At 39.2% G+C, this 26770-nt stretch overlaps 1 protein-coding gene across 1 annotated transcript; it reads right to left on the reverse strand.

The window, feature by feature from the left end:
• Window positions 1-830: 830 nt before the first annotated feature.
• LOC139711749 (enhancer of polycomb homolog 1-like) lies at window positions 831-23803 on the reverse strand. The gene is made up of 14 exons (XM_071623604.1): window positions 23451-23803; window positions 12947-13103; window positions 11344-11492; window positions 10494-10589; window positions 9262-9437; window positions 8835-8915; window positions 8125-8248; window positions 6993-7151; window positions 6268-6351; window positions 5445-5593; window positions 4189-4383; window positions 3153-3694; window positions 2092-2506; window positions 831-1397 (listed from the first exon to the last, which is right to left on the reverse strand). The coding sequence occupies exons 1-14, from the start codon at window positions 23601-23603 to the stop codon at window positions 1325-1327; spliced, it is 2553 nt and encodes an 850-aa protein (XP_071479705.1). The 5' UTR covers window positions 23604-23803; the 3' UTR covers window positions 831-1324.
• Window positions 23804-26770: the final 2967 nt, after the last annotated feature.

Consider the following 26770-nt stretch of genomic DNA (forward strand, 5'->3'; position numbering starts at 1 on the left):
CAGTGCTTTGTACACAACCCTAAGCATGCTTTGTGGCTCACTGATTTGCAATGTACTTGGGTGTGATCTGGCTTGCAAGCAACCGTTACTGAATTAATGCATGTACCAACACCGCAGACAATACAATCACATGTACACACATATTTGGTATTGCTCATACAATCCTAAGCTTATAGTGACATAAAGGAACTTCATAATAATCAAGATTTTGCCACTTGTCAGGGCACATTAACTCATGCTAGTATAGCTTAACATTTTTTTCCTTTTTTTAAAAAATCTTCATTCCTCTGCAGCCCTAACCGACCCGTTTAGAATTTCATTGGCTGCTACTGAATGAATTTAGTAAGATGATGCTTGTAAGCAGTGGTAGGTAATATATTTTAGCTAACAATGTAACAAAGTCTGTATATTCAGCATTATTTGGACTTATTTCTTCTGCTCTGATTTTAATAAAAATGCATCTTTCTTTTTTTCTTTTCTTTTTTCATCAATGGCAGGGGGAAATGGGGGAATACATAGGATCACATACTATATGACACTTGACATATGTTTGTGACTGACCAGCTACTTGATTATCTAAATGTAAAAAGGAATCAGAGCTTTTCTAAATTGGATGAAGCAGAAGGATCAGGCATGGAACAATTCTCCCGGTGTACATCACTGATACCATTATTGTCCCTCAACAGGATAAACCAGAAATCTCATGTTTATGAATACTTCAGTAACATTTTTGACACACACACATATATATTTGTATATATGCTAGTGGGATATGCAGCATAAAACCTTTTCAATTAAAGGGAGAAATTCATTTTTTTTTTTCCATTTTTTGTTCTCTCTGACAACCAAGTCAGGATAGTATAATTTTCCACATGTAAATTCTGCTTGGATTTTGCTCCATATATTTACAAATAACGTATTGGTTAAAAATAGGGCCTACATTGCAATAGTTAATCACACAACACTGTAAAACACTGGGTTACCCTTGCTAACCTAACAGGTTTTTTTGACAATACCCTAGCTCATCAAAGACTGAGTATCAATCCAGCGCCGCCCAGACAATCAACGGCTGCTTGGTGCGGAAGGAGACATGGGTCAAGCACAAGAAGGAGGGTGGGAGTAGAGGCTTCCTCCCCCTCCCCCACCTCCCAACGTCTCATCCTTCACTCTCTAGCCAACTCAGTCCAACACTGCGATGCATCAAAGCTCTCCCCGTATGATCCTCCAGCTTCCATCTCGCAGGATTGGATCTCACCACCTCCGCACATCACCTCTGGGAAGGAATGTTATGTTGTTTGACTTTTCTTTTTCTTCTTCTTCTTCTTCACGTAACCTCCATGGGGACAGACGGGTTGCTGGGTATTCGGTTCATGGCTGGGTTATCCTCATGGTTTTCTCTGCATAAAAGAATGAATACAAACAAACCAAAGGTTACATCTAAATGCTAAGCACCATTCAAGTAGGACCATCAAAGACATACTGTAAAAGCGAACATATTCACCATGTGAAAATTTTTTTACAACATGAAACAAGTGCAAAAATAAGAGCATGCAAATATTTTTGCTTGCAATATGTTATAGCATTTTTTTTCTTTCGATTCGGCAGAAACATAGGAAAATTAATTTCACCCAACTGAGAATGAAAAATGTCCACTTTTACAGTACCTCTCCAGAAACATACTCATCAGATAACATATCAACTGTCAAATAGGGGTCTAACAATGCCAACTGACAAAATAAAAAATCCATGCACAATAGTCTAAGTGAATTTTACCCCTTCTTGCTTTTTAGCTTCAATGAGAACAGCCCTTCACAACTCTTGTAACAGCCATAGGCTGCATTACATATCTGAGAACCAAACTGGCACCATTTCCCATCCCACAAAATCGTCATTTCCTGGCTACTCTGATAATTGACACCTTGGAAATCACTAAGATCCAGCATCCAAGCACCCATTTGCTCTTGTGTGGAGTGTGTTATTATAGATTATGACTGCAGTATGCCAAGAGATATCAGTGTGTAAGCAAGGAGGTAAATGTAGGGACCTTTATACTGCAAGTCAAGTGCAGCAAAGGCTGCGACATCTGCTCACCTCGCAATTGCATCAACATCATTGCTCTTCCTCTTAACACTGGCGTTGAGGAGAGTTCCTCCCGATGAGCTGACCCCACTACTACTGCTGCTGCTGCTGCTGCTCGTGGTGGTGGTAGTGGTGGCGGTAGAGGTGGCACGCTCTGAGCTCTGGCTGGACTCTCTGCTGCCTGCAGAGGGCTCCCTCCCCGCCGCAGCTGACTCCGACGAGTTGGACTTAGTACTGGACGAGAGGCTGGTGAGCGAGTCCGCGAGAGATTTGGCGCAGGACTTGTCCTTGCTGTTCTCGTCTCTGCGCGACGACTGCGAGAGTGAGGAGAGGAGGGAGGATGCCTTGTTGGTCGACGATGGCGGGGGCAAGGGGAAGTTTAGCTGTAGTACTGTGTCTGCGGGGGCAGTGGAATGGCCTTGAGGAGCTGTGACAAATTGGAAAACAAGGATGAAAGAATCAAGCATGGTAAATCAGACAGCAGTAGTCACAAAAGCGGGAAGCAAAATTAAGACTTTCTGGTTTTAAATGCTTTTAAATGCAAATAACGAAGACATGTAATCATTCCAGAAGCAAACAGGTGCCCCCCCCCCCAAAAAAAAAACAACAACAACAACAACAAAATGAACAGTTTGGTATAAATGATTGTTCAATGTAAACACATTCTGCTTGCACAAGGACAAGTACATCTTTTTATCGCAAAAGTTCTATAAGGAAGCACTCTTCTTTAATAAAATGTCAACATATAAAACAAACAATAGTTAAATCTCTCTCTAAAAAGATGTTTAGATCACAAACTTTAGATGACAATGACTAAGTAAGCAAGCCTTCTTTCGATGTGAGAGAAACAGATACATGATATGGTATGAAGAGCTACTCAGTTTGACACTACACTGGTTCACCATCATCTGTGATAATGAACTCATCAGTGTTTGTTGCGAGGCTCACAGAACTGGAACAAATATGCACACAATGTAGAAAACACGTGAATACTGAGAACAGGGTTGACATAACACACAAGTTTAATGTCTATCCACTGAGCGTTTATGAAAACATGCATTCATCCTGATTACCTTTCACACTTGAAAGTGATTTCTGTGGACTGCTGGTCTCCACAGCCTGTATATGATTCGACGAAAATCCTTTGGATTGGAGACCAGTTCTTTCCTGAGATACAACATTGATAACACTGGGTTCTAGACTGAACTTTGACCTCGGTAACGAGGTGAAGGACACATTCAGGTCGGGAGGTGTCCCATCTTGACCGACGACATCCACTTCCATTGACTGGACATCGAGTGAGTCCGACACACCCTCCCCGCTTTCACTGTTCAGTTCCAAAGTAGACGCGACCGTGGCAGGAGTGTCCGACACGTCGACAATGATCTCCTCTTCCGCCGGATCTGTGGCGAGGAACGTCGTTGCCGCCGCGTCCAGCGTTGGCGTGTACAGCGAGGAAAGGCCGAGCGTTCTCTCCGGGAAGCTCACAAAGATAGATTCAGACGACAAGGAAGGATAGAGCGACTGATGGTGGAAGGATGAAGAGGAGGAGGGATACGATGAGCTTGATTCGCTGTCTTTGCTGGGAGGGGGTGTCTTTGGTCTGAAGTGTGATCTGGAAAGAAATGAGATCATTCAAAGGGCTGTTACATCAAAGGGCATGAAACATTGCAACCACATAAATTCACAATATTTCCTCCAAGAGTTCAGCTTCTGTCTTCTAATTTCTCACGAAAAACAAATAATTATATAACTGCATGACAATTTCCAAGACGACATCCACGTGTGTAAAATCTAGCATTTCATGGTTTATGAAAAGTATTTCAAATACTGTTTTAATATTGCACAAGTCTACATAGTGAAGAATTACATGCAACTTTGATCAAATTGTCGAACATTTTTAATAGAATTTTACTGATTTTCTCTCTGTCAGAAAAAAAAAAACTCTGCGAGATTTCCTTATTAGAGATAGTCAATTTATGTCATAAGTCACAAAAGTGACAAAAATGTTTGAGACTGTGCACACGTTGATGGTCAAGGCTATGGCACTGTGACAATGTAAAACAGGCAATTTCACTGCAAAGTGCAATATCCTCATAAAATACTCACAGTCTATTGGCCCTGATCTCTTCAAGAATTTGACTGAGTGGAAGACTGGTTTGTGACGGCCGGGGGGCCAGGGGAGAGATGGGGACATCCTCCTCATCTGATGAGGAGACCGGTGAGGGTGTCCTTGGGTGAAGATGGTCTTCCAGATCCCTGAAGTCATCGTCCCACGGCGTCCACGCCCGGTCAAGGATTATCCTGCAGGCAAATTCATACGAGACTAGCAAATTTACTGATAAAGTCTGACCATGAATACTTTGGTTTCCCATTTCATTCTAAGACCCTGTGCCCTCTCCATTTTGGCCAGAAAAAAATAAAAATAAAAAAAATCATATTGAGTAATGGGCCATATGAAAATAAGGTAGGCAGGTCAATTTTTTTTTATTTCATTTTTTTTACTAGCGCACTTTGCAGTGAAGCAAACACTGTATGACTCCACATGGAGAAGTAAAACAAAACAAAAAAACAACTTGTGAAAACAACAGAATGTTCTAAAACAAATCATGCTACTACACACGCAGATTAAATAAAAACAAGCATATAAATTGAAAAAAAAAAAGATTAAAGTTGTGAAACTCAAATAAGAACCGGCGAAATACGGGAAAAGATGGCGACTGTGCCAAAGCGACAACAACTGCACTGTCGATATCAAAATGTTGTGCTATCCTGATCGCGACAGCGAAGAATTTTATTTCTTTAATCGCTAGGGTCGGTCGCATTACGCCAATACAACCTTTTGTTTTTTTGCCTTAGGCTGGGTGTACTATTTTCAACACATATTCTATTGAGACACAAATAATCAAGTTGCAACTCCTGCTTCAGGAGCAATTGACCACTGTGACAGTGACAAGTGACCCTGGCACATTAAATCCTCAGGATACCAACTATTTCATGTCAAAAGATATGTGGGTTTTTTTTGGTGTGTTAAATATCTACTCAAATTGTCTCATTTCTCAAGTTCAAAACTAAAAAAAAACAAAGTGACTCTTCAGTGTGATGGGGATTACTACATAACCCTTTTTATGAGAGTGAACAGTTCAGTCAAAACAAAAAACCAAAAAAAAAAAAAAAAAAAAACAATTTTATTACCTAACAGTGTTGGGAGGTTTAAAAAGTACAGATCAATGACAGGCCAGTCCATAAACAGGGAGAATTGCAAATATTTTCTCTTCTACAAACTAGCACTCACCATGCCCAATTATCACCAATAAACATTCAAGAAAAAAAAAAAAAAAATGAGACAGGAGTGCGCAACATACCTGCCACCTCTCCCGACTCTTCTCCGTGCGAAGCCGACGCATCTGCGCGGCCTGCGTATTGACGAACAGCAGTAGCGATACCTGCGTTCTTGGAGACCCTTGTGCTGGCTCTCTGACCAAGGCCACCCACAGACCAGCTCTGGGTTGGGCTGCATAGGGGAAGAGCAATAAATCATTTCACAGATAAGTGGCAAGGCAATATTTAGTTGCAGGTTTAGCATCATTCTTCTGGGGGTCATGCCATCTTGGACTGAAATATGCATAGAGGCTTTGACTAACCACAGCACACATAGATACTTATAGCTTAACGCCTATGAAAAATTTAGAAACATAGTATTACAAGATCCAAAATGCAAAAGGCTACACATTAAACATAGAAAACAGCATATAGCCATGTTAACTTGATGTGAATGGGACATAACTTCCATGGCATGTGAAATTTTCATTCAAAATCTTACTCATATGAGGCAAGCCTAATGTTGCATCAATGCCATGACACAGTGGAACCACAAATAAACTTTTCCATGTGTTGTATTATTTATGTTCATACATCACGGGTAAAACCTGGGCACAGTACTTCAAACGACGGCCTCAACATCTTATTGCAGCTCTAGCATTGCCAGTGTACTATAGGAGCAAGCTTATCCTTCTCTTGTTCACATTAGAATGACGATTTAATGCTAGACAAAGACTGCTCATGTTTTGCAAGTACTTAGTGTCTAAATGTCTCTATTGCAGTGTTAAAGCACTATTCATTCATCCATTCATCCATTCATTCACTCAGCACAATGGGTCGGAATGAGAACAATGGTTTCAGTCTCACCGCTTGGTAGTTGCACCCTTTCTTTCTTCTAAATGCATAGATACCGTCAGGGTCATTCTCTTCTTCTTGATCTGACAATTGCACCTGGATTGGACAAAAAAGACAACATAAAAAGTATGGCATTGATAAATTCTGTGAGAGATGTCTTCTCTGGAGTGACCGAATCTACAGCCAGGTAATCCCACAATTCATCAATGTCTCCCCACCCCCCCCCCCCCCCCCCCAATATCTCTATCAGTATATTTATCTCTGTCTGTCTTTGTGTCTGTCTGTCTCACTGTCTGTGTTTCAGTCTTTCTGGTCACCAGTGTTTCCCCCAGTGAAGTTGGCAGATGCATATTCTGCACTCTACTCTATCGGATACACTTCAGTTGATGTGGCAATTATTCTTCTAAGGTCAGCGTGCTGAATAAATATATGGTACCATACTCGACTTTCTACTGCATCTCAGAACTTAGAAACATTGTAATAAGCGCTTTATAAATGATATTATTATTATTATTATTATTAACTGCAACAGGAGGATAAAAATTGGGGAAAACCAACTTATATATGCCCACAATCAACACTGCCTAGTAAAGGAGGAAATGTGCAGCTCACATTGCACATACTGTCATCAACTTCAAAGGCAGCCAACACAACATCTCTCCACCCTCTGCAATACCTATGCTCTCAAAGAAACCTGGAGTAAAGCAAAAAAATACATGAGTTTGTCCGCCACTCACTTTTGAAGTTGGCGTGACCATGAAGTCTTCCTCTGCTATCCTTGCGTCTGTGTGTCTGTCTCCCCTCGGGCTGGACGAAGATTGCTGTCGTGGCTTGTCTGACGAAGTTTTGTGCTTCCTCTTCTTGTACTCCCTCTTCTTCTTCACTAGCGTCTCCTCCTAGTAAAGACATCCAAAGTGAGTTTGCTCATTGTTGTCATTTTTAAAAACACTTCAATCGCAATGGGTTTTTTTTCTTTTTTCAGGATGTAAAAGCAGGTGGGTATATTCATATATTTGAGGCTAAACTGCCGGTCACGGCAAAGGTGTAAAACTCTCCACCAAGCATAATTGCGCAACTTGAAGGCAATGTGTATAACTCACTCTGTCAACATTCTCAAGATCCAACAATCCCTTCATTGGTTCAACTTAAGCCCGCCGCACACTACACGATTTTGCCCCGATTCACCGGTCTTAAGACCTTAAGACTAGAAGTGTGACGTCACAGTCTTGCCATTTTCTAGTCGTACGACTGGGTCTTAGCGCCAGTCGTAGAGATTTGACATGTTGAATTTCTACGACTGGTCGTAGGCTTTCAGCCATTCACAATGCAGTAAAATGCAAGCGCACGCAGTGCGCACTGCGCGCGCTTTACAGTCGGGTCGTATAGTGTGCGGTGTCCGGTCGTACGACTGGTCTTAAGACCCAGCTTGGCTAAAGACTTTAAGACCAGTCTGATCGTGTAGTGTGCGGTGGCCTTTACTTAACACTCTACATGCCACATTCATTTCTTGTCAACAGGTATATGTGTGAAATTTGTGCATATATGACTCATTAGCACGGAAACACTACTGTTCACAATCGCAGGGTGGAACTAACACAGACAAAGAAAAAAATATACTAGTATTCTTGCTAGCTCATAAAAATAAATTCGCTGTGAATAAACTTTTTCTTTCCCCAATACTGTGGGCTTAGATCTTCATCAATTAAAATTTGATACTGCCTGATCCTTGAAATACAGTACACTAACAAAATTTCTTGCTTGTTGAGGCAATTGTGGGAAGCACGGTGCTGCTCTCAACCGGGACTTCAACCTCAATCCACAGCTCTAACCCTGTCATGGCAGACGCCTATTTCAGTGCGACCGTCTTACCTTTGTGCCCCAGGTACTGTACTGGTTGCCGTTGGGTATGGCTGGTATCGTGAAAGAAGGCTGCTTCTTGCTCAGCTCTTCACACTCTGACAAAATGCTCCCTGAGAAATCGTCCATCTGATACCTGTGCACGATGAGGAAGTTGGGTTAAAATTTGAGGTAGATCTTGGACAAAAGTTCAAGCAAAAAAAAAAAAGCATCCCTGGAGGAGCAAGTGCTGCATTTGACACAAAAATCCCCATAAGTCAACTCTCTTCTTACATAACCGACTATCATAAAGCTTGTTAGACTTGCCACGCTGTGTCCAAAGTACATCACGGTACCCTTGTCTTTGCTAGCTATAGGACACATGCGTGCCTTAGACCCTTTTAGTAAATATATCATCTTGCTTCATCTTACTCTCACCTTCTCATAGTACAAATCTCACCCCATCCATCATACATAGTTTTGCTTAAGAAAATATATACCGGTAGCAATAACTCTCTCAGAGGGTTTTTTTTTTTTTTTTAAGGAAGATCTTTTGACACCCTTGATCAAGTGGCTGTACTAGGAAGGGGTGAGGATGTAACAAAAGACCAATTCTGAATAAATATGGAGCACAGTGAAGTCTACTATGTAAGCAGGTGGGCAGTTTGTTAGTCCTAGCTGTGATGAATTCTTGATTTTACTGACATACACAACAGAAGTGTTGTTCCACTTGCTCAACTTACCTCTTTTCAAATATCTCTATCGTAAGATGGAGACTTTCTCTCTTGCTCTTTTCTCTTCTCTTTACCATCTCCAACAGAGTCCTGCAGAGGCAAATAGTAACATATTCTCATTAAAGTAGATAATACATTTTACAAGCATATACACAAAGCTTACTGCCAGTATAAAGCTTTGACCTTTGTTCACTTAAAAAAAAGATGACCAAATATTTTCTCTCAGAATATCCTCACAGAGTCTCAGGGATATAAGTCACTACTCCTCTTGTTCTTCACCTACTCTTTTCATACAGATGATGAATCAGAATATAAGCATTAGCTGATAAAGGATGGATCTTGAGACAGCCAAAAATTCACAGCCCTGCACTCCACTGCAAATGTTCCAGGTGCTGGCTCTCGATTGCAAGTGGTGAAGCACACTCAAAAAACTTACACTGCCTTTGCGAGGTCTCTCTTGAGTTTGAGCATCTTCTCATAAGACACCTCGTCGTTCTTGCGGTTCTTCCTTGTCTGCATCTTCTCCGTGCGTCTCCTGAAAGCCACGTAGGGGTTGTTGCTGGTGGAACCATCTCGCTTCTCCTGCTTGACCTCGGGGATCAGCGCATGACCCTGGAAGCCCAGAACATACAGCAATGCAGCAATGAACTGAAAGTCTGCACGGCGCATTCACTGCACACTGGATCAGCTCTGTACCCACGCATACTGCATTCACACTACTCAGCACAGGTCAATTTCTCTCTTTTACTCTTCAGCTACTCAAACCAGAAAAGGTCATACTATGGCGAAATGTAATTTTTACAGTGATACACTGGCATTTATCACTTACTTTTCAATTTTCTCAGTCCTTCTCTGCAATTTCATCTGTACTCACTATCACTCACATAATACAGGGTTACTTGAGAGCAACAAGGAAGTAGTTATGTAGTTACCTTGTACAAATAAGTGAAAATATATAGAATGACTATGGCATTACCATATATAAATGCACTCTTTGTAGTTGTGAATTTTATTTTCTCTTTACCAAGAAAAATCAATACTTGTATAAACTAATACTGCCACTAATCATAAATCTACAGATAAATGCTTACTAATATCATATTCACACATGTTGTGATCATATGAAATCAAAAGTTTTAGCTTGCTTTGCAATAGATACATTTTACTGAAAAGATTTTGTTTCATAGTACCAGGCATGCAAGGGCATAATGTCTAAAAAGCAATCTTTATGCATTACTGTATAAGCTGTTATTTTCACATACAGATATTTTTTGCGAATGAAGTCACGGACATTTCTGAGCGATGTAGTTTTCGCAAATTTATACCGAGGCTATCATAAGTGCACTAGCACATGGCGATATTTTTGCGTGTTGATAAATTCGCAGTCCAAATGTGATTCGTGAAATGCGCAAAAATAACAGTTTATACAGTATCCAACGCTGCACACTGGCACTGATCTGACGGTCCAGGACCAGTAAAAACCACTATCGAACTTTTTCAGGAATGGATCAGTGAAAAACTGAAAACTGAAAAACTGGGTACCTATTGGTCTGACAGACAAGTTTGACCAGTAGAAAAAAATGGTTTAGTGTGCAGCCCTGCAGTATCAAACATCTCCTCTGGGTCCAATGCCAGCTAACTAGTAAACTAGATGATGCCTTCACTCACCAGCCTGACTCGCTTATTGAGCCAGTAGTCATAGACGGCTATGATGAGATCGTCATCCTCTTTCAACAGTGCCTTGGCGTCCTTCAGATTCATCACCTGTAGCGAGCCATGCAGGCCATTAAAGCAGAAAGGTTTTGTGCATCATCATTTAAGGAGGACCTCGACACAAACAATATCACCAAGGTTCTGGCTATACAGGAAGCTCACTGATGATACACATCTAATGAAGGCGCATGTTATCTACATAAAATATGACTGGGCTGCAAAGCTATTCCCAAAATGAGCTTTGACGACATTTTGACAAGAAAATCAGAGGAAAATAAAAAGAATATTGCCTCATATTATATCAGATCTGACTACATATCATTTAATATCTTCGTTATGTTTTAATGAACTTTGGCATTTGACTTTGTAACCTGTAACCTCCTGACAGGAGAAGTTTGTCAAGTCATCATTGTAGGGTCATGCTTGTACACGCATCATTGAATTCAGATCCCTCATACTCTTTTGCAAATATATGTTGGCAACGAGAGACCATGAACAGTGAGACAAAAGGATACCTGGATGCAGAGCCAATCCCAGTATTCCCAGGAGTGTCATTAAGTTGCACAGGCAAGACAACAAAAAGTCACAGTAAACATAACACTAATTGAAAATGCACAAACCATTGAAAAAGTGTTCAGTTTACATGAAAAAGCTCTTTGATAAACTTCGAACATTACCATTATCACCTTACTAAGAGGAAAAGGAATATTTTGACTGATTATTCACGAATGTTAATTCACTTGTTTGCATGAAAGTGAAAAAAAGAAAGAGAGACAAAAATTAGTTTTCTATCACACTAACTCACCCTCTGGCCGCTGCCCTTCTCCAGCCGGTCCATCATGATTTCGAACTTGAGAGGTGTGACGTCTGTGAAGAGCTTGGCCTCCTCCTTCAACCACTTTTCATCTCCCGAGTCCATGTCATAGTCTGGGATGTCCTGCTCCATGCTGAGTGCTGTAACAGATGCGATCACATGGTAAAAACCAAAGGCATTTTGACAAATTATCTTTAAATGGGTTTTGTTGGTATTTCAAATATCTGAAATATATAAATTCAATGCTAGTGAGAATGAAACCTGGCCATTTACTAAAACATAAAAGAAATAATGCCTCCGGCACCCTTCAGGCGGAGGCATAAAAAAATGGTTCATATTCATTGACCTGTCTGATTTCACTTGTTTCATGTCTTGTCTCATGTGTAACGACATGGTTGTATGCAAAGTTGTGATACAATATATTTTTGAATGTTTATGACATTTCAGACCAGGAAATGTTCTGCGCCATTTCATATACTTATCATTTGATAAAAACAATTTGTGAATAACTTGTTGTTTGATGTGAGATTGACAACACTTGTTTTGTTTTGTTTTTCCCTCACATCCTAAAATAACCCACATGTAAATCTCGGCTACCGGTACTTGAAATAAGTTTAGTACTCTGAAGGGCTTTTTACACTTGTGTTTCTTAACCCCGGACTTTCTCTGACCCAGGACTATCGTTAGTCCCGTACCAATTTTTTCAGCTTTTTACACTCGCCAATTAGTCCCGTACTATCTCTTGTCCGGGGCTAAGGAGAAAACTGACCTTTTTACACTCGTATTTCTTAGCCCCGGACTTTCCAAACCACATGAATATTCATAATTATGCTGTGTACTGTACACGTACACGCACGCACCGGCAGCAATTGATTACCTCGTTTCTGATTGGTCAGTGAGGGTCGGACTTCGTCTCCGTCGCTTAGCCCAGGATTATTTTTTCGTTCTGTTTACACTCACTTGCTTGGCACCGTGCTAACCCCTGCTATTTTGCAGGGCCAGATAGTACCGTACTATCGGTGGGGCTAGCCCACTTTGGCAAAAACGAGTGTAAACAGAAAGTGGGCTAAGGATAGTCCCGTACCAACGGTGGGGCTAAGGCCCCCCCTTAGCCCCACCGTTGGTCCGGGGCTAAGCAAAATTTTACAAGTGTAAAAAGCCCTTGAGTTTTGTATGCCAATTCTTGAAACCACTAAAACATATAGATTTAAAAATAAAATAAAAAAACTGTACAGAAATAATTCAAGAAAATTCTTTTCAACATTTCCTTGTATTTGTTCAACTTTAATCAATTGAAAGTGACCTCATGTTTCCTCATAACAGCAACGGAAGCATACTGTAATGATTTCATATCTATACACTTTTATTCATTCAAAAGGCAACTTCAATTATCAAACAGATCATAAACTGACACTCCATAATTTTCATTTGTAAGTCAAAAGACAACTTGTAGTCAATTACAGCATACATAAATCAGACTTAAAATTGTAATTCAACAGGTGATAATAAAAAAAAGACACAACAGAAAAATTGCCTGAAATGGCTGGTGCCGTGACTGTTCCCAACCACTTCAGCAAAAGCTTAAAATACTCACGCTGTACATGAATGTACTGCCTGTTCTGCTTGCAGTTCGATTCATACAGCTTCTCATACAACTCTTCATTAGAGAGAACCTCCGGCGTTGGGATGACCAAATGATTAGCAGAGCCATATACCTGTTGAGCTGATATTGCCCTCTGCAAATGATGCTCCTGCAAAGTAATAATGACAATGGTTGACTTGTTTATCTCTTGCTACACTGAAGAACTTGTTTTGTTTTAAATCACTAGGGCAAAGCAAAAACTTGATAAAAAGAAAATCTCTTTTGAAATATATATTAACCATATTATTTCATGTGCTGGTTTCGACAACCACCACAAGTAATATGTGCTACGACATACAATTGTATATGTACAGAAAATATTGATGAGTTCAGCAGCCAGTCTGAATTCCAGTCAAATGACCATTTCCCCTATTTGTGTGTTCTTTAGCTCTATGTATATAAATCACTGTATGCATAAAATGATATAAAACAGTGCAATTTGTTTCTAGCAGTGAATTTATGAGGCCAAAGGACCAAAATATGACATTACAATGTACATATAAATTTTTGATAGTCCAATTCACGGTTTTGATTGAACATGATAAAGCATTTTTCAGCACCTACTGTATCCCAAAGGGAAAAAAAAAAAGATGTCTGAAGAGAATCCCTTACTATCAACACAGGGAATCAATGAAAATGAGCTCCCGTACCAGGAATATCACTGCACTCTACTATTTGCTCTAAGCATTGATTCTTTTCATCAGATCATGGATGTGTTGGGACCGAGTGAACAACGTACAACCTCACATTGGTTGTCAATTTTGTGGTTTTTTCTTTTAAAAGTTTCAAGGAAAAGTTACTCATGCATGAGGCCTGACGAGGGCTGCTTGCTTTTTTTTTTCTGCATTCATATTTCAAGAAGTAAATTATGTCTCCACAAGACCCCAGCCTGAAAATTTTATCATTTCTCTATTAAGCAGGGCATTATAAACGATATCTCTCCCACCAGCCCAAAAAGACATTTGTGCAATGGCTCTATAACACTAACAGGCAAATGCCCATTCAGGTTGTTTGCCCAACAGTGGCCTGGGCAAGGTGGGCAAATGGGTTTTGTAGAATCCTACACTGGTAAAATCTGTGAATCATACTTGTAAAAAAAAAATAATAAATAAATAAATAAAAATAGTACAGCAAAGGTGCACTGCTCCTAGGTGTGGTAAAATACAGTAGTTATGGGGACTATGGGATAATGACAGTTCAGCACTCACAGCTACAAAATACATAAGAAAATTTGCCATGAGCTACCAATGAATTAATCATGTTGAACTGGTTTTAAGTTTTGTTTTGTTTTGTTTTGTTTTTTGTTGTTTTTTGTTTTGTTTTGTTTGTCTGTCTGTTTGTTTCTTTGTTTTTGTTTTTGTTTTTGTTTTTGCTAATTGCATCATGTATTCTTTGCAGGCAGATAAAAGACTACCAGACTATGCCCTGTAATACTACAATGTAAGCCTGCATGCCTGCAAGGTGACCAAGTACAGGTAGCATACAAAAATGTGTGACTCTGTGATTGCACAACATGGTTCATTAAAGGTGAAGGATGATATTCCACAAGTCAAATGTTATATTTCCACGCTTTTCTGCAGGAAACATACTGTATGGCATTTCATCTTACTGAATTTGTTTTTCTCATAAAAACAGTCAAAACGTTTTTGCACACAACTACACACACAGAAGCCTTTCATTCCCATAGCCTAGTCCTTCAGAAGGGACTAAGAACTGTCAGTTAGTCCAGGGCTCTGTTTTATGAAGAGTTATAATTCATTATATAGTCGATTTCTCTCATAAGGCTATGGCGGCCTGCGTGTTAAGGAAATTTATAATCGATTATATCTTTTGATAAAACGGGGCCCTGTGGTTGCTTGCTTATTTCAATAATATGTGGTCGCTTCCTAAGCAGTCGCATAAAAATAACCCTGAACTCAATTCAACATCCTCAATCAAAATTTTCCAATATTTTTCTGAAATATTAAGTACTGAAAAAAAGGGAAATGATGCTAAATCTGAAGCACAGTGTGATCATCTGGGAGAAAACATTTGGTTCTGACCTCACAGACTGCAAGTAATTGGTTCAAACCACATTTACGTGACATGGAATTCATGAACTAGTTACTTTCTTTCTATGATTGACATTAATCAACTAACTTCATAGATTACTGAACAATAACAATATTACTGTAAAACCTGAAACATCTGCAGTATGAAACTTTCCCTACTTTGAGCCCATAGCCATTAATCGCAGCATGACACTTTAGAGAACTGTCATTGGCATTCAATGCAATACTTTCGCATGCATTCTACTTTCACAAATCTTGCCTCCTCACGGTTTTGCAAAAGTTTCATGTATGCACAAATGTCTGGTTTTACAGTATACTATTAGTAAGAGAAACTGGTACCTGGTGCTATAAAATTTTGCACTGACTGTTGTAATTCAAGTAGAAATTTTTGCACATTTCATGAAACCAGAAAGTAGCACGAAAATAAGATACAATGTATATGTACCACTATTCAATGCTTTTATTCCAGAGAATTGAAAAAATGCAAAGTCATCTTACCCAGCCAAGCGTAAAAAATTACTTGTGCGAAAATATGCACTTTTACAGTAGCATATTTTGCGCCAGGTTGACAAATCATAAACAAGAAAAGTACTCGGACAAACCATGTCAAAAACTTACATTTGCTTCAGGTGGCTACGTTTGCACACATTTGCTGCTAAGTGAGATACTTTGGCCTTTAGCTTCCGTCTGATCTTGGTTACTAATAATTCATGGTTTTGGTCAATAATCATTTGAATCTTGCTCTCTTTACAAATAATTTTACATTCTAATAACATTGTAAAAAAACAAACAAACAAACAAGCATAACGGTTGTCAGTATAAATTCAATGCAAATGACACAGGTTGATTTTATTGTTTTCATGAAATCAAATTTAGCAAAAACATTTTGCTGTTGGGTAATGAGACCTTGTACACTCTGTACTAACAAATGACAAATGTTCAGGAGAGCAAAAGAAAAAAAAAGGCAGCCAAAGTACTATAATAACTAGGATCCCCTTTCCTTTGGGCATGCAATGACGGCTTCATTTCAGGGTAAGACAGCTAGGATTTCGACAGGACATCACTTGACTGATTATCTGAAAAATAATCGAAAAAAGGGATTTTCACCCAAATTTGAGATACAGTACAAGGTCTTGTCACCCAAACGACGATTTGTGTATGATGTCAATGGGAGACTTAAATAATGATGACATCATCACCTCATAATAATAATTTTCCAACTCAAATTTGATTAGCTATTTCAGGTGATAAAAAATATTTCAAAATGGTATCCTGTACACTTCTAATCTATGGAAGAAAACTGCTACACAAAAGTTAGTTTGTGCAGCAGTGGTGTAAAAATGCATAGCAAATTGCGATGCGATACCAGGAAAATTATTCCCTGTTTCGTACACTGTTTCACTGCAACATATGATGCAATATTTGGTACCATGAAGTACGAAATGAAAATTCGCCATTTTGTTTAATTTTTTTTTTCAGCGCTGTACCCTGGGTTACCAAAAAATGTGTAAAAATTTTTTTTCGTATTATTATGCACAAAAATGTCTTCTTGTTTGTGATTATGCAACAATCAATGCATGCAAATAATCTTTTTTTTCTCATTTACATGCTCTGTTGTAATCTCCACTTTTGAATATCATTGTATATACGTTATTGTAAATACTGATTTTATTATGTTAACTTTGAATAAGATTGGAAATTAAATTTTGTTTATTATCCAAGACAGTGTCGGTTTCTTTCGTTAATGTTCTTGCATTGAGTAAATGAATGATCAAGTGTGTTTTACTAAAAGCATACAACATCTTCCATACAAAAAAAGAAGAAAAATCTGCATTGGGATTGTCACTGCCACATCGATTTATGCCAGCACTGATGTTGAGAAAATAGTCGCCATGACAGCATTGCACAACTGTATGATAATGGACACAAGATGGCGCTACACAACACTGTACTCAAGGTTACAACGGTACCCTGGGGTACAGCCCGCCAAATCATATGTACAGTGCACTGTATGAAACTTTACAATCCCTTATCTCTCTTAGGTTCATAAAAATGTCTAATTTTAATGACACTTCTTACTCTTATGTGTATCTTGATATGTTTTCTTTTTACTTTAGTAAAGGACAAGTTCACCTTCATATACATGTGGATTGAGTGATTGCAGCAATATTAGTAGAACACATAAGTGAAAGTTTGGGGAAAATCGACAATCCGTTCAAAAGTTATGAATTTTTTAAAGTATCTGTGCAATCACTGCTGGAGGAGAAGACTACTACAGTGTATGATGTCACATGCATACAACAATATAAGGAAAATAAAAAGAGAATTTCACAAAACTTAACTTTTTGAATAAAGTGCACGTTTCTTCGACATGTTACTGACTATGTTAGGGGTAATATTATTTCCCCTGACATCTGAAAGAGAGAAGTCGAGTGTTCTTTCATTATGTGAGAAAAGTGAGAATATCTTGAATTTTCTTTATACTTTCTTTATATAGTTGTACTCATATGACATCACAAGCTAAAGTAGTCTTCTCATCCAGACGTGACTGAGCAGAAACTTCAAAAATTCATAACTTTTGAACAGATTGTCTGATTTTCCTCAAACTCTCATTGATATGTTCTACTAGTATTGCTGCATTCACTCAACTCACATGTCTATGAAGGTCAGGGTTCGAAATTGGCGATGGTCCGCTGGCCATTGGCCACCCAAAATCACGTCGGACTAGCTAAAAATCATCAAATTCGGAAGTTACTAGTCCGTGTGGCCAGCCAAAATATTGCTCCAGTGTCGTTTCCCACTTCCCAGCATACTGGCTGTGACAAGCGCTGAACGCAAATCGCTGCGTACTCCGTGTGCAGCGCGCAAACGGAGCTAGTCCGTGTGTGCATCCTGTAAAGGAGTCTGCGCCAAGACTACTACATGCACCACCCTGGCACGGTCTCATATATATGGGCTGTGTTGTAGCTTCTCCCTGGAGAGGCTGCAGTGCCAGTGGTGCGTGTTGTAGTCTTGGTGCACGCAGACTTTTTCCACGACCTACAAGGGTTTGTGCCTGCAAACTAGCGGACGCCCATGGACCCTGGTGTTTACATCGATCGCCGTGGTATCTGCATGTATACCGATTACCGGTAGTTGTATTGTGTGTCTGGCCAGCCACATGCACGTGCTGCTACATGCATTTTGTCCAATGTCTGTTTCTTTTCTCTCTCTCTCTCTTCTTTGCTTCTTCATCCGCTTATTCCCCTACCTCCCAAGTACGAACTGACTTTTTAGAGTGTTGTCTGTGTGATATTTACGATGTTATTGCATCATTTTTCTGCAATTAAGATGTGAGTTTCTGTTCATGTGTTGCATACTTTGTTTGACGATGTGCAGGTGAAAAGTGTTCGAACTTTGTGTACCGTGGAAACTCGATATATAGTTGTAAATATACAGTGACTAGACCTTCATTCGCCTTTGGAGATCTGATAATATATCTAAATACCTGAAAAACAAACTGATTTTTCCGGTCCCATTGAATTAATTTCCTTTGTTTTGTATTGTTTATTGACTACTGATATAAACATTAGGATTACAAAGAACAAATTGTCTCGGTCCCAAAGGAGCTCGTCATACCGAGTTTCCGTTGTATTTCGCTTGGCGTTCGGTGCTGCAAACTTCCGCTAGGGCTTATTCTCTTCAATGGTTTCTAATATTATTACTAGTTTGGTACGATTTCTTTCGTTTAATGTCACTCTATTCATTCCCTTTATATTTCGAAGTATTTAAAAGTGATTATTTAAAGTGTCTGGCACTGTACATGCATTGTCGTAACGGCGATTTCTCCGCTTTGCTGCAGTATTTCGAAGGAAGTTTGATCCCAGCTGTGTGTGATCTTTTGTAGAGTTTGTGTTGTCGGGATGTTGTTTGCGTAGGTGCAGTTTATCCCGAGTGATCATGTTGGTCATGTTTCTGAATGTTATAGGACAAGGGCCGAATGATCTGAGTGATGGTGACGATAATTACTGATGCTGGTGTAAAAGACAGCTTGCTGAGCATACTTCTTCTTTCCCCTCCGGCCCATGAATGATGAAAAAAAAAAATACATACACCTCACAACAAGAACCACTTGCTAGATAGCAACCTTCGTAAAGTTAAATCTAAATGTTCATTAACAAATAACAGCAAATTCCAAGGGGAAAAACACGACAGTAAATACAAGCGAAGAGATTGTGTATGCAGTCTCTGGTCTTACGAGAAACTTGACACCCCACCCCCTCTCCCCTTGTGGAAATTTCCACAAAACCAGGTGCCAGACGCCAGCTAGGTGCCAGACGAAAGAATGCGCGCACTGGAATAAACAGCGTGTAAATATAGCCTGGAAATATTGATCGAAGAACTAGCTAGTGAGTTGAGTTCAAGGAATCATCGCAAAGATCATGATTCTATAAGCAACACATGGTTCTATAGCCTTTCTTTTGACCCATAGTAGAAATATCGAACAGTCGATTACACTATAGATTATAATAGTGTGCTTAATCGAGTATTTTAAATGTTTACTGAACTGTAGAAAGGGATTGATTAATCACTCGATTAAAAACTAAATCACAGAAATATATGAAAGTTCTCGTACGCCGAGACAAATTCACTACCCGGTTAGACAGCGGGAAGAGAATCTAACCTCCCTGGGTGTCAGGAAGTTTTCACAAACTCCAGGATCACCCCTTTCCCCTGCCAACTCCAACATGTTGCTCCCAAACGTGCATGGTAAATGCATGGCGTCTCGATGTCACCGTCAGGTACCCGAGGCTGCTTTGTTTTTGTCTTGGAATATTGATTCATTTCTTGTCATGACATGAGTGTAGTAATCTTTTTGCATGACTATGTAAAAATTTATGATACTCAACTCGTCTTTTTGATGTTTTTCTTTCAGTCCAAAAGGAAGACAAGATCGTATCATGACGTTTCAATTGTTCAAAAGGTCTGCTTTTGATAACTCACAGACTATCAAATCACCCTTGCCTGTTCCCAGGCCCTACGCCTAGCTCCACCCTCCCTGCTCCACCCAATCCTGCATTCTACACGCGCGCGCAAATTTTGCCATGTGGTTTTGCCAGCCAGCTGTCGGAATGTGCTTTGAAGTTACATGGCAGCCTTGCCTGGCTGGCATGAATGGGTGTCGAGTTTCAATCAACATAGTACTGTTGTTTTATTCTTTCACCTGATAGAAACATGGAAATCAGGAAGGTGTAGGGAAGAGGTTTTTGTTGTGTTGCAATATGTGTGTGTGTGTCTGTTTTCTCGTTGTTTTTTCTTCTTCTTTTTTCCAATGGGATCGAGGCCAAGGTGTGGAAAGATCAGAGTGAAATGAGTACAAGTACACAGTGAAAGGAGTCAGGTAGAGGGGAGATGGAATAACCAATTACCAGAAGCATTTTATATATTGAAGTACCATTATGTGAAAAAAAAAAATAAGGAGAGCTACACCTATTTTAGTGCTCCTGACAAGGCGTAAAGGAGCGTGGTAATAGTCCTAAAAAATGAAACTCTGATTCTCTTTTTCTCAACCTCAGCTGTTTATCAACTTCACTCTCTTTTTTTTTCCATTAAAACCTTGACATACTAGTGATTTTTTTTTTTCAATTATTTATATTTTCTGATTTTTTTTTTCTGTTCGGGCAAGTGTTTTACACTAATTTGCAAATCTGCTTGCCCGATTGGGCAAGTAATTAAAAAAAGTTGTGTAGCACCCTGGTTTATAATGGTGCCTCAAAAAGATGCTTAGCTTAAAACAAATCGACCATTAATTAGGCCTGTGTGTGTCACTACTGAAACGTTTGTTTGGAGATAAAAAAAGAATGAATAATCGACCTGTTCTTCACTTCTTGTGAATGTCGTGTTGGTGTGATTACGGCGTGCGTGCGTTCGTAAATAAACATCAACATTTCCGAGAAGGCCTGTAGGCTGTATGTCTTGCCCCTGACCCGCAAGACAATTTAACCTGTCACAAAACAGTTACAAAACATAGTGATGATGTATGATGATAATGAAGTAATGATAATGAATATGATACATGTATATGATATAATAACTGAAATGTAGGCCTACTTTTGGCCCTCCCCAAATTGACATTAGTCATGCGATTAAAAAACAAGACGGACTAGTCAAAAATTTCTGTTGGCCAGTCAAAAATTTTGCGGACTAGCCAAATTTGAATCTAACTGGTCCGCGTGGCTAGTTTAAAAAAAAGTTAAGCGCGACCCCTGAAGGTGAACTTGTCCTTTAATGAAAGCCAACTAATCGTATCTCTGATGGAGAAACAAACAATGATCTCTGATCTGGGTTGCAAGAAAACTTGTTTTCAGCATATATTTTATATAGAAAGTCTTTATACAGTATTAAGTGCCAAATCTTCACATTGTTATGTGTCAAAGATTTATAAATCCAAAGAGATTTGCCATCTCACAGTCATCTTGAAACAAAATAAAAAAGCACTACAATATTTTTTTTTTCACACGGTAAAAAGTGTGTAATAATTCCCAAATATTATGAGTACTCTAGTATCATATTTGTAATCAGTGGTTTTGTTTTTCTTTTTTTAAATCCCTTAGTTACTACCTGCATTGCGCATGCCATAACTCAACACAGGATGTGGGTCTGTTACATACAGGTGCATCATAGGTTAGTGTAACTATACACAGCCCTGTCGCTGTACACAAGTGTCGCGACAAAGAGGTCACTTGTAGCAATTTCTGCAGAAATGCACGACTGCCAACTGAAAAAGAAAAAAACTGCAGCATAGTTTCCATTTTTGCAGTACTGCTAAGTGCTTTATTTTTTTTTCACAGCTAGTTCTAATTGATGAGAAACATACGAGAGAAGTGATCCAAAAAAACAAATGAAACAATTTTTTTAAAGAGCTGAAACTGAATGTAAAGTGATGATGCCAATCATTTTTATTTTTGATAACAAAATCTTTTCAATTTTCTCAATTGCATCACTCAACAAACTTTCACAAAATATACACACATGGTTGTGTGTGTCTGATTACATTGCAATTATGCTAGTACACTACTAGGCCAAGAAAAAAAAGAAAGTTGCATCTGCGTAACGCGACCGACTCTAAAAATGTCCCTGACATTCGAGATTTTTAAAAAAAAATTTAAAAATTTGCTATCACGATCACGATAGCACAATATTTTGATATCAATTGTGCAATCATCATCGCTTCGGCGCAGTCACCATCTTTTCACATATTTCGCCAGTTCTCATTTGAGTTTCAAATATCTTGATATCACTTGCACCAAATGCAGTCATTATCGCTTCCGCGCAGTCGCCATCTTTTCCCGTATTTCGCCAGTTCTCATTAGAGTTTCACAATTTTCATCTTTTTTTTCAATCTGCTTTTTGATTTATCTGCTTGTTTTTCTTCAATCCCCATGTGTACGAGTATTATCTTTTTTTAGAACATTCATTTTTTTTAACAAGTTTTTTCGGGGGGGGGGGGGTGGGGTTCGGTGGTTAGATGTCATTTGCCTAAAAATTCTTTTAATTTTTTTTTTAAATTGACCCACCTACCCTATTTTCATATGGCCTGTTACGCCAATACATTTTTTTATCTTTTTTTTTGTGCCCAAATCATCTACTGCATACTAACCAGCAGGCAGTGTACACCTACATAGTGATACAGAAGCTCACCTACACATGGTCTCATACACACTGGACATAAATCCCGAAACACTCGATTCCTTATATACACACACACAAACACACGTAGCTTCGATACACTCCAGCATCGTGTATTGTGCAATACATTATTCATAGAGCAGCGCTATGCACCGTACTGTGGCAGGTACTCTTCTCTACGTGCGCAATTTGGCAATTAATGATGAGAATTCTTGCCTGCTCGAAAAAAAAAATAAGAAAAGTAAAAATTCAACAAATAAAATTTCTATTTGCGCTTCAAAAACGTCCGCAAAATGTTTTGACGAATGAACTGTCAGATTATGTCACAATGATAGACATCCCAAATGGATGCAAATATCACTGAACGAGGTGTGTACTAACAGCGCGATGACGCAGCTCGGGAACGCCGATTCCCGCTGCGGTGATACACAACTGTTACAAGCACGAAAGGCGGGATCGAAACTTGATCACGTGACATGGAATGACTGTCCTAAATCTCCACATTCAGTACATAAGAACATATTGTCCGAAAAATACATGGCATGGCGTAAGTAATACTCAAAAAGTCACAAAGAAGCCACGACAGTGAACAGAACGATATGATAAATTTCGCTCTGAACCAAAAGAGGGAATATTTTTGTCCCTATGACGGGCGTGTTACAAAATGGCCGCCAAAATCCGGGAACCTCATTACGTATGCAGAAAATCAAACTCATTTGCATGAGATAAAGACTCACCGATTCCTCCTCTTTTTCCATTCCTGTAGGCATCTGTGGCACCGCCCGATTGCTTGTCGAAAAATCTGGTAAATCTGGGAGCTCGTCTGTCATAAAGACAGGCATCGGCTTTGAGGGATCCGGAGCCCGAGCTCGAAAACTTAGCTTGCTCATGATGGCGATTTCCCGATCACCCCTTAAAAATGCCAGAAAATGCCTCTTGTGGCCAATATGGCCGAAATCACCGAACTGATGTCAGAGATGACGGTATCATTCGTCCGCTCATTCGGTTGATGTAGTTTGAAATTTGCTAGAAATCACAAATTGAGCGAAAAGAAGGCTAAAATTTCCGCCTTTCGGCCCAACAACATGGCGGACACAAATTTCGCAGCCAACCCACAATGCACTGCACTGCCGTCGATATCTTCGATGGATTCTAGGTTGCGCGCGCAATTAATAGTTGCGTGTTCATATGGCGTATCGCGGGAATTGTGCGTGTGCATTGAACGGATGGAGCAGAAGCCTACGGAGCGAGTGCCTTTGCGATGATAAATATTATATTCGGTTAGTGACATAGATCACTAGAATTGTAGAAAGTGTGATGGAACGCAACTCAACTTGAAAAAAAAGTTAGCATTAAACTTGTTTGTTCTGGCCAACACAAATATGTACAATTTCCTTGAAATAATTGTCTGCTTTGAGAGTCGATCAGCGCATTGATCGTGAACCTGATCACGGATTTTGTTTACCATCGAGCCTGATAGGCCTGTGTATACAGTGCTCACAAGCCCATTCGTCTCTCTCTATCATAGGGGTGACAAGGCTTGTCTTGTGGGACTCCTCGTCAAAGGAATCTTCAGAGTCCCCCGTGCAGGATTAAAAAAAAAAAAAGATTTAAGAGAATGGAAAGGAAATGGGAAAGTTAGAAAGAAAAAAAAACACAGAGAGAAAAAGTTGTGAGAATGCAGATTTTATATAGGAGCAAGGCAGACTTTTCTGCTCTCGCGCCAGTGAATGACTCGCGATCATTATTGTCCTCGCCTTCTGCAGGCCGACATTACTAGAAGTCTCAAATGAAAATCATGCTAGCAACATCATTTGCATGAAAATCGAAAGCAGTTTTAAACGTTACGATCGATTCGCCGAACGGTAGTGAAGATCCTGTAAAACCTAGCCGCAATTCCGCATTTTTATTGGTTTGAGTGCAGCCGAATGTTTCACTGACGAGAGGAACAGCCTAAATTTTGCCCTAGCACTTACTATACACGGTGAAAATACAAAACCAGCTCAGTTTATATCGATTGGGGACTGTATATTTGTGAGGCTTCATAAATTAGGACTGAAAAACTTTGCTATTATAGACAAACATGTTAATTGGGGACATAATACGCGGGGTAGATTGAACAGAAGGGACATTACGCGGAGCTATACAGCAATAACAAACGTGTCACTGGAAATAAAATTTCATTTGGGGGGGGGGTGATGATGAATTGAATATTGTCTTTATCTGTTCCATTGCAAGGGCCTATTCGTAAAACTTCGATTGTCATAATGTGGGGGGGGGATGTAGAAGTGAATAAAGTAATGCAATTATTAAATCCAGTAACATGCTTAATAATCGTCGCATGGTTGATAGAACTTTTGTAGATTAGAATATCAAAAAGGTTTACTCAGTTGATTGCTTTCTTGACAACAACAAATAGCTCGGCTATGTCGTATCATTCATTTTCTAGAAATAGGAGTCCTTGTTAAACGTCATTAATGTTGTGTTCAACTTTACTTCAATTTTGCTTCATACAGAATATAATCAATAGAACGAGATAACACGCATGCACTTAACTTACAGAATACCTATAGTTCTCTTAAACAAAAAGACATTTTTTTTTGCGTAATAATGATTATGTAAAGCTTCTAAGTATTCGCACACCGATGAGTTACTTAGAGAACAATATTTTGAAAGTCAAGGAATTGTATTACGCCGGTGTATTATTACTTTGACTACAATTCATGTACAGCTTCTGCATATAGCAATCCCCCATTAGTTTTCAAAAATGTGTTCAGCAAAGATTAAAGTATTCATAAATACCTCACACTACTTGTCAAACCGATAACTAACAAATTTGTCCCTTACTTAATAAATCAACGTTAATTCATGGTGGCCTAAAATTATGGAATTTCCTTGATAGAAATATTAAAGGTTCTGTGAGTTTTAAATCACCTTGAATAAATTTCAGAAAAGTTTATCAACTTATACCCCATCACTTCATTCATAGCCTCCCCCCCCCCCCCTATACTCACTTCGCTTCCTTTCCCTCACGTGTTCTTTGGTGACCGCGCGCTTGTGTCTTTATTTTGTTGTTATTTTTGTTCTGCGATTGTGTGTGTGTGTGTGTGTGTGTGTGTGTGTGTGTGTGTGTGTGTGTGTGTGTGTGTGTGTGTGTGTGCGATGTGCGTGTGCGTATGTTACTAGTGATAAGTGACAATTTTGTATAATGTTATATCGTAAAATGTACCGTTAATAAGTGAGAGTACCTGCATCATACAAGTCCGCTTTTTAGCAGCCTTCAATTTTCATTGCCGGTCTTAATTTTATGAAACAAAACGTGCTTCTTACCAACATGGGATATACTATTTCAACGTTTGTAATATACATGATTGTATATTGTTTGAAAATTGAAATAAGAATGAATGAATCTATGAAATTAATGAACTGATAATAACTTGGTATGAAAATTATCCTGTATACTGCGGGCATCTACATTTTGAGCTTTATGCTGCTGTTGTTGTTGTTGTTTTACTAGTGGCGATTTCCATATACATTTGTCTCATCATGATAATTGCATGTTATAATAAGGGGCCTGTGTATTTCCTATGTTGCTAGAAACTACTACGCTAACTCTCAAAGTAACAACGATAGACAAAACAGATATTGTAAATTGTTGTGTTTGCTTGTTTCGTTGTATTTCTTATGTTACCAGTAACTACGCTAACATTCAAGGTAACAACAATAGACAAAATAGATGTTGTTGTTTGCTTATTTCGTTGTATGTGTGTGCGTGTGTGTTTTGTTTTGTTTTGCTTTTTTGCAAGAATGCTACTATACACTTAATACTCGAAGTGAAATTAATTAGTAAATGGAAGGAGAGGTGAAGCCAGGGAGATTGTTCTCGGGGGTGGGTTTCCTGGTGAAACCATTATGATAACAGACTCAATAGCCTATTACCACGTCTCTGAGCCACCTTGGCATCAAGGAGCTCCTTGCATTATGGTAATAAGTTTGCAGTCACGCCATACTGATCAACATGGGACCATGCAGTCAGCCAGGAGCCACCTTTCTAATC

Source organism: Diadema antillarum, unplaced genomic scaffold (genome assembly GCF_040938485.1).
Source record: "Diadema antillarum isolate AM-2024a unplaced genomic scaffold, OU_Dant_1.0 seq00001698_RagTag, whole genome shotgun sequence".
Taxonomy (NCBI): domain Eukaryota; kingdom Metazoa; phylum Echinodermata; class Echinoidea; order Diadematoida; family Diadematidae; genus Diadema; species Diadema antillarum.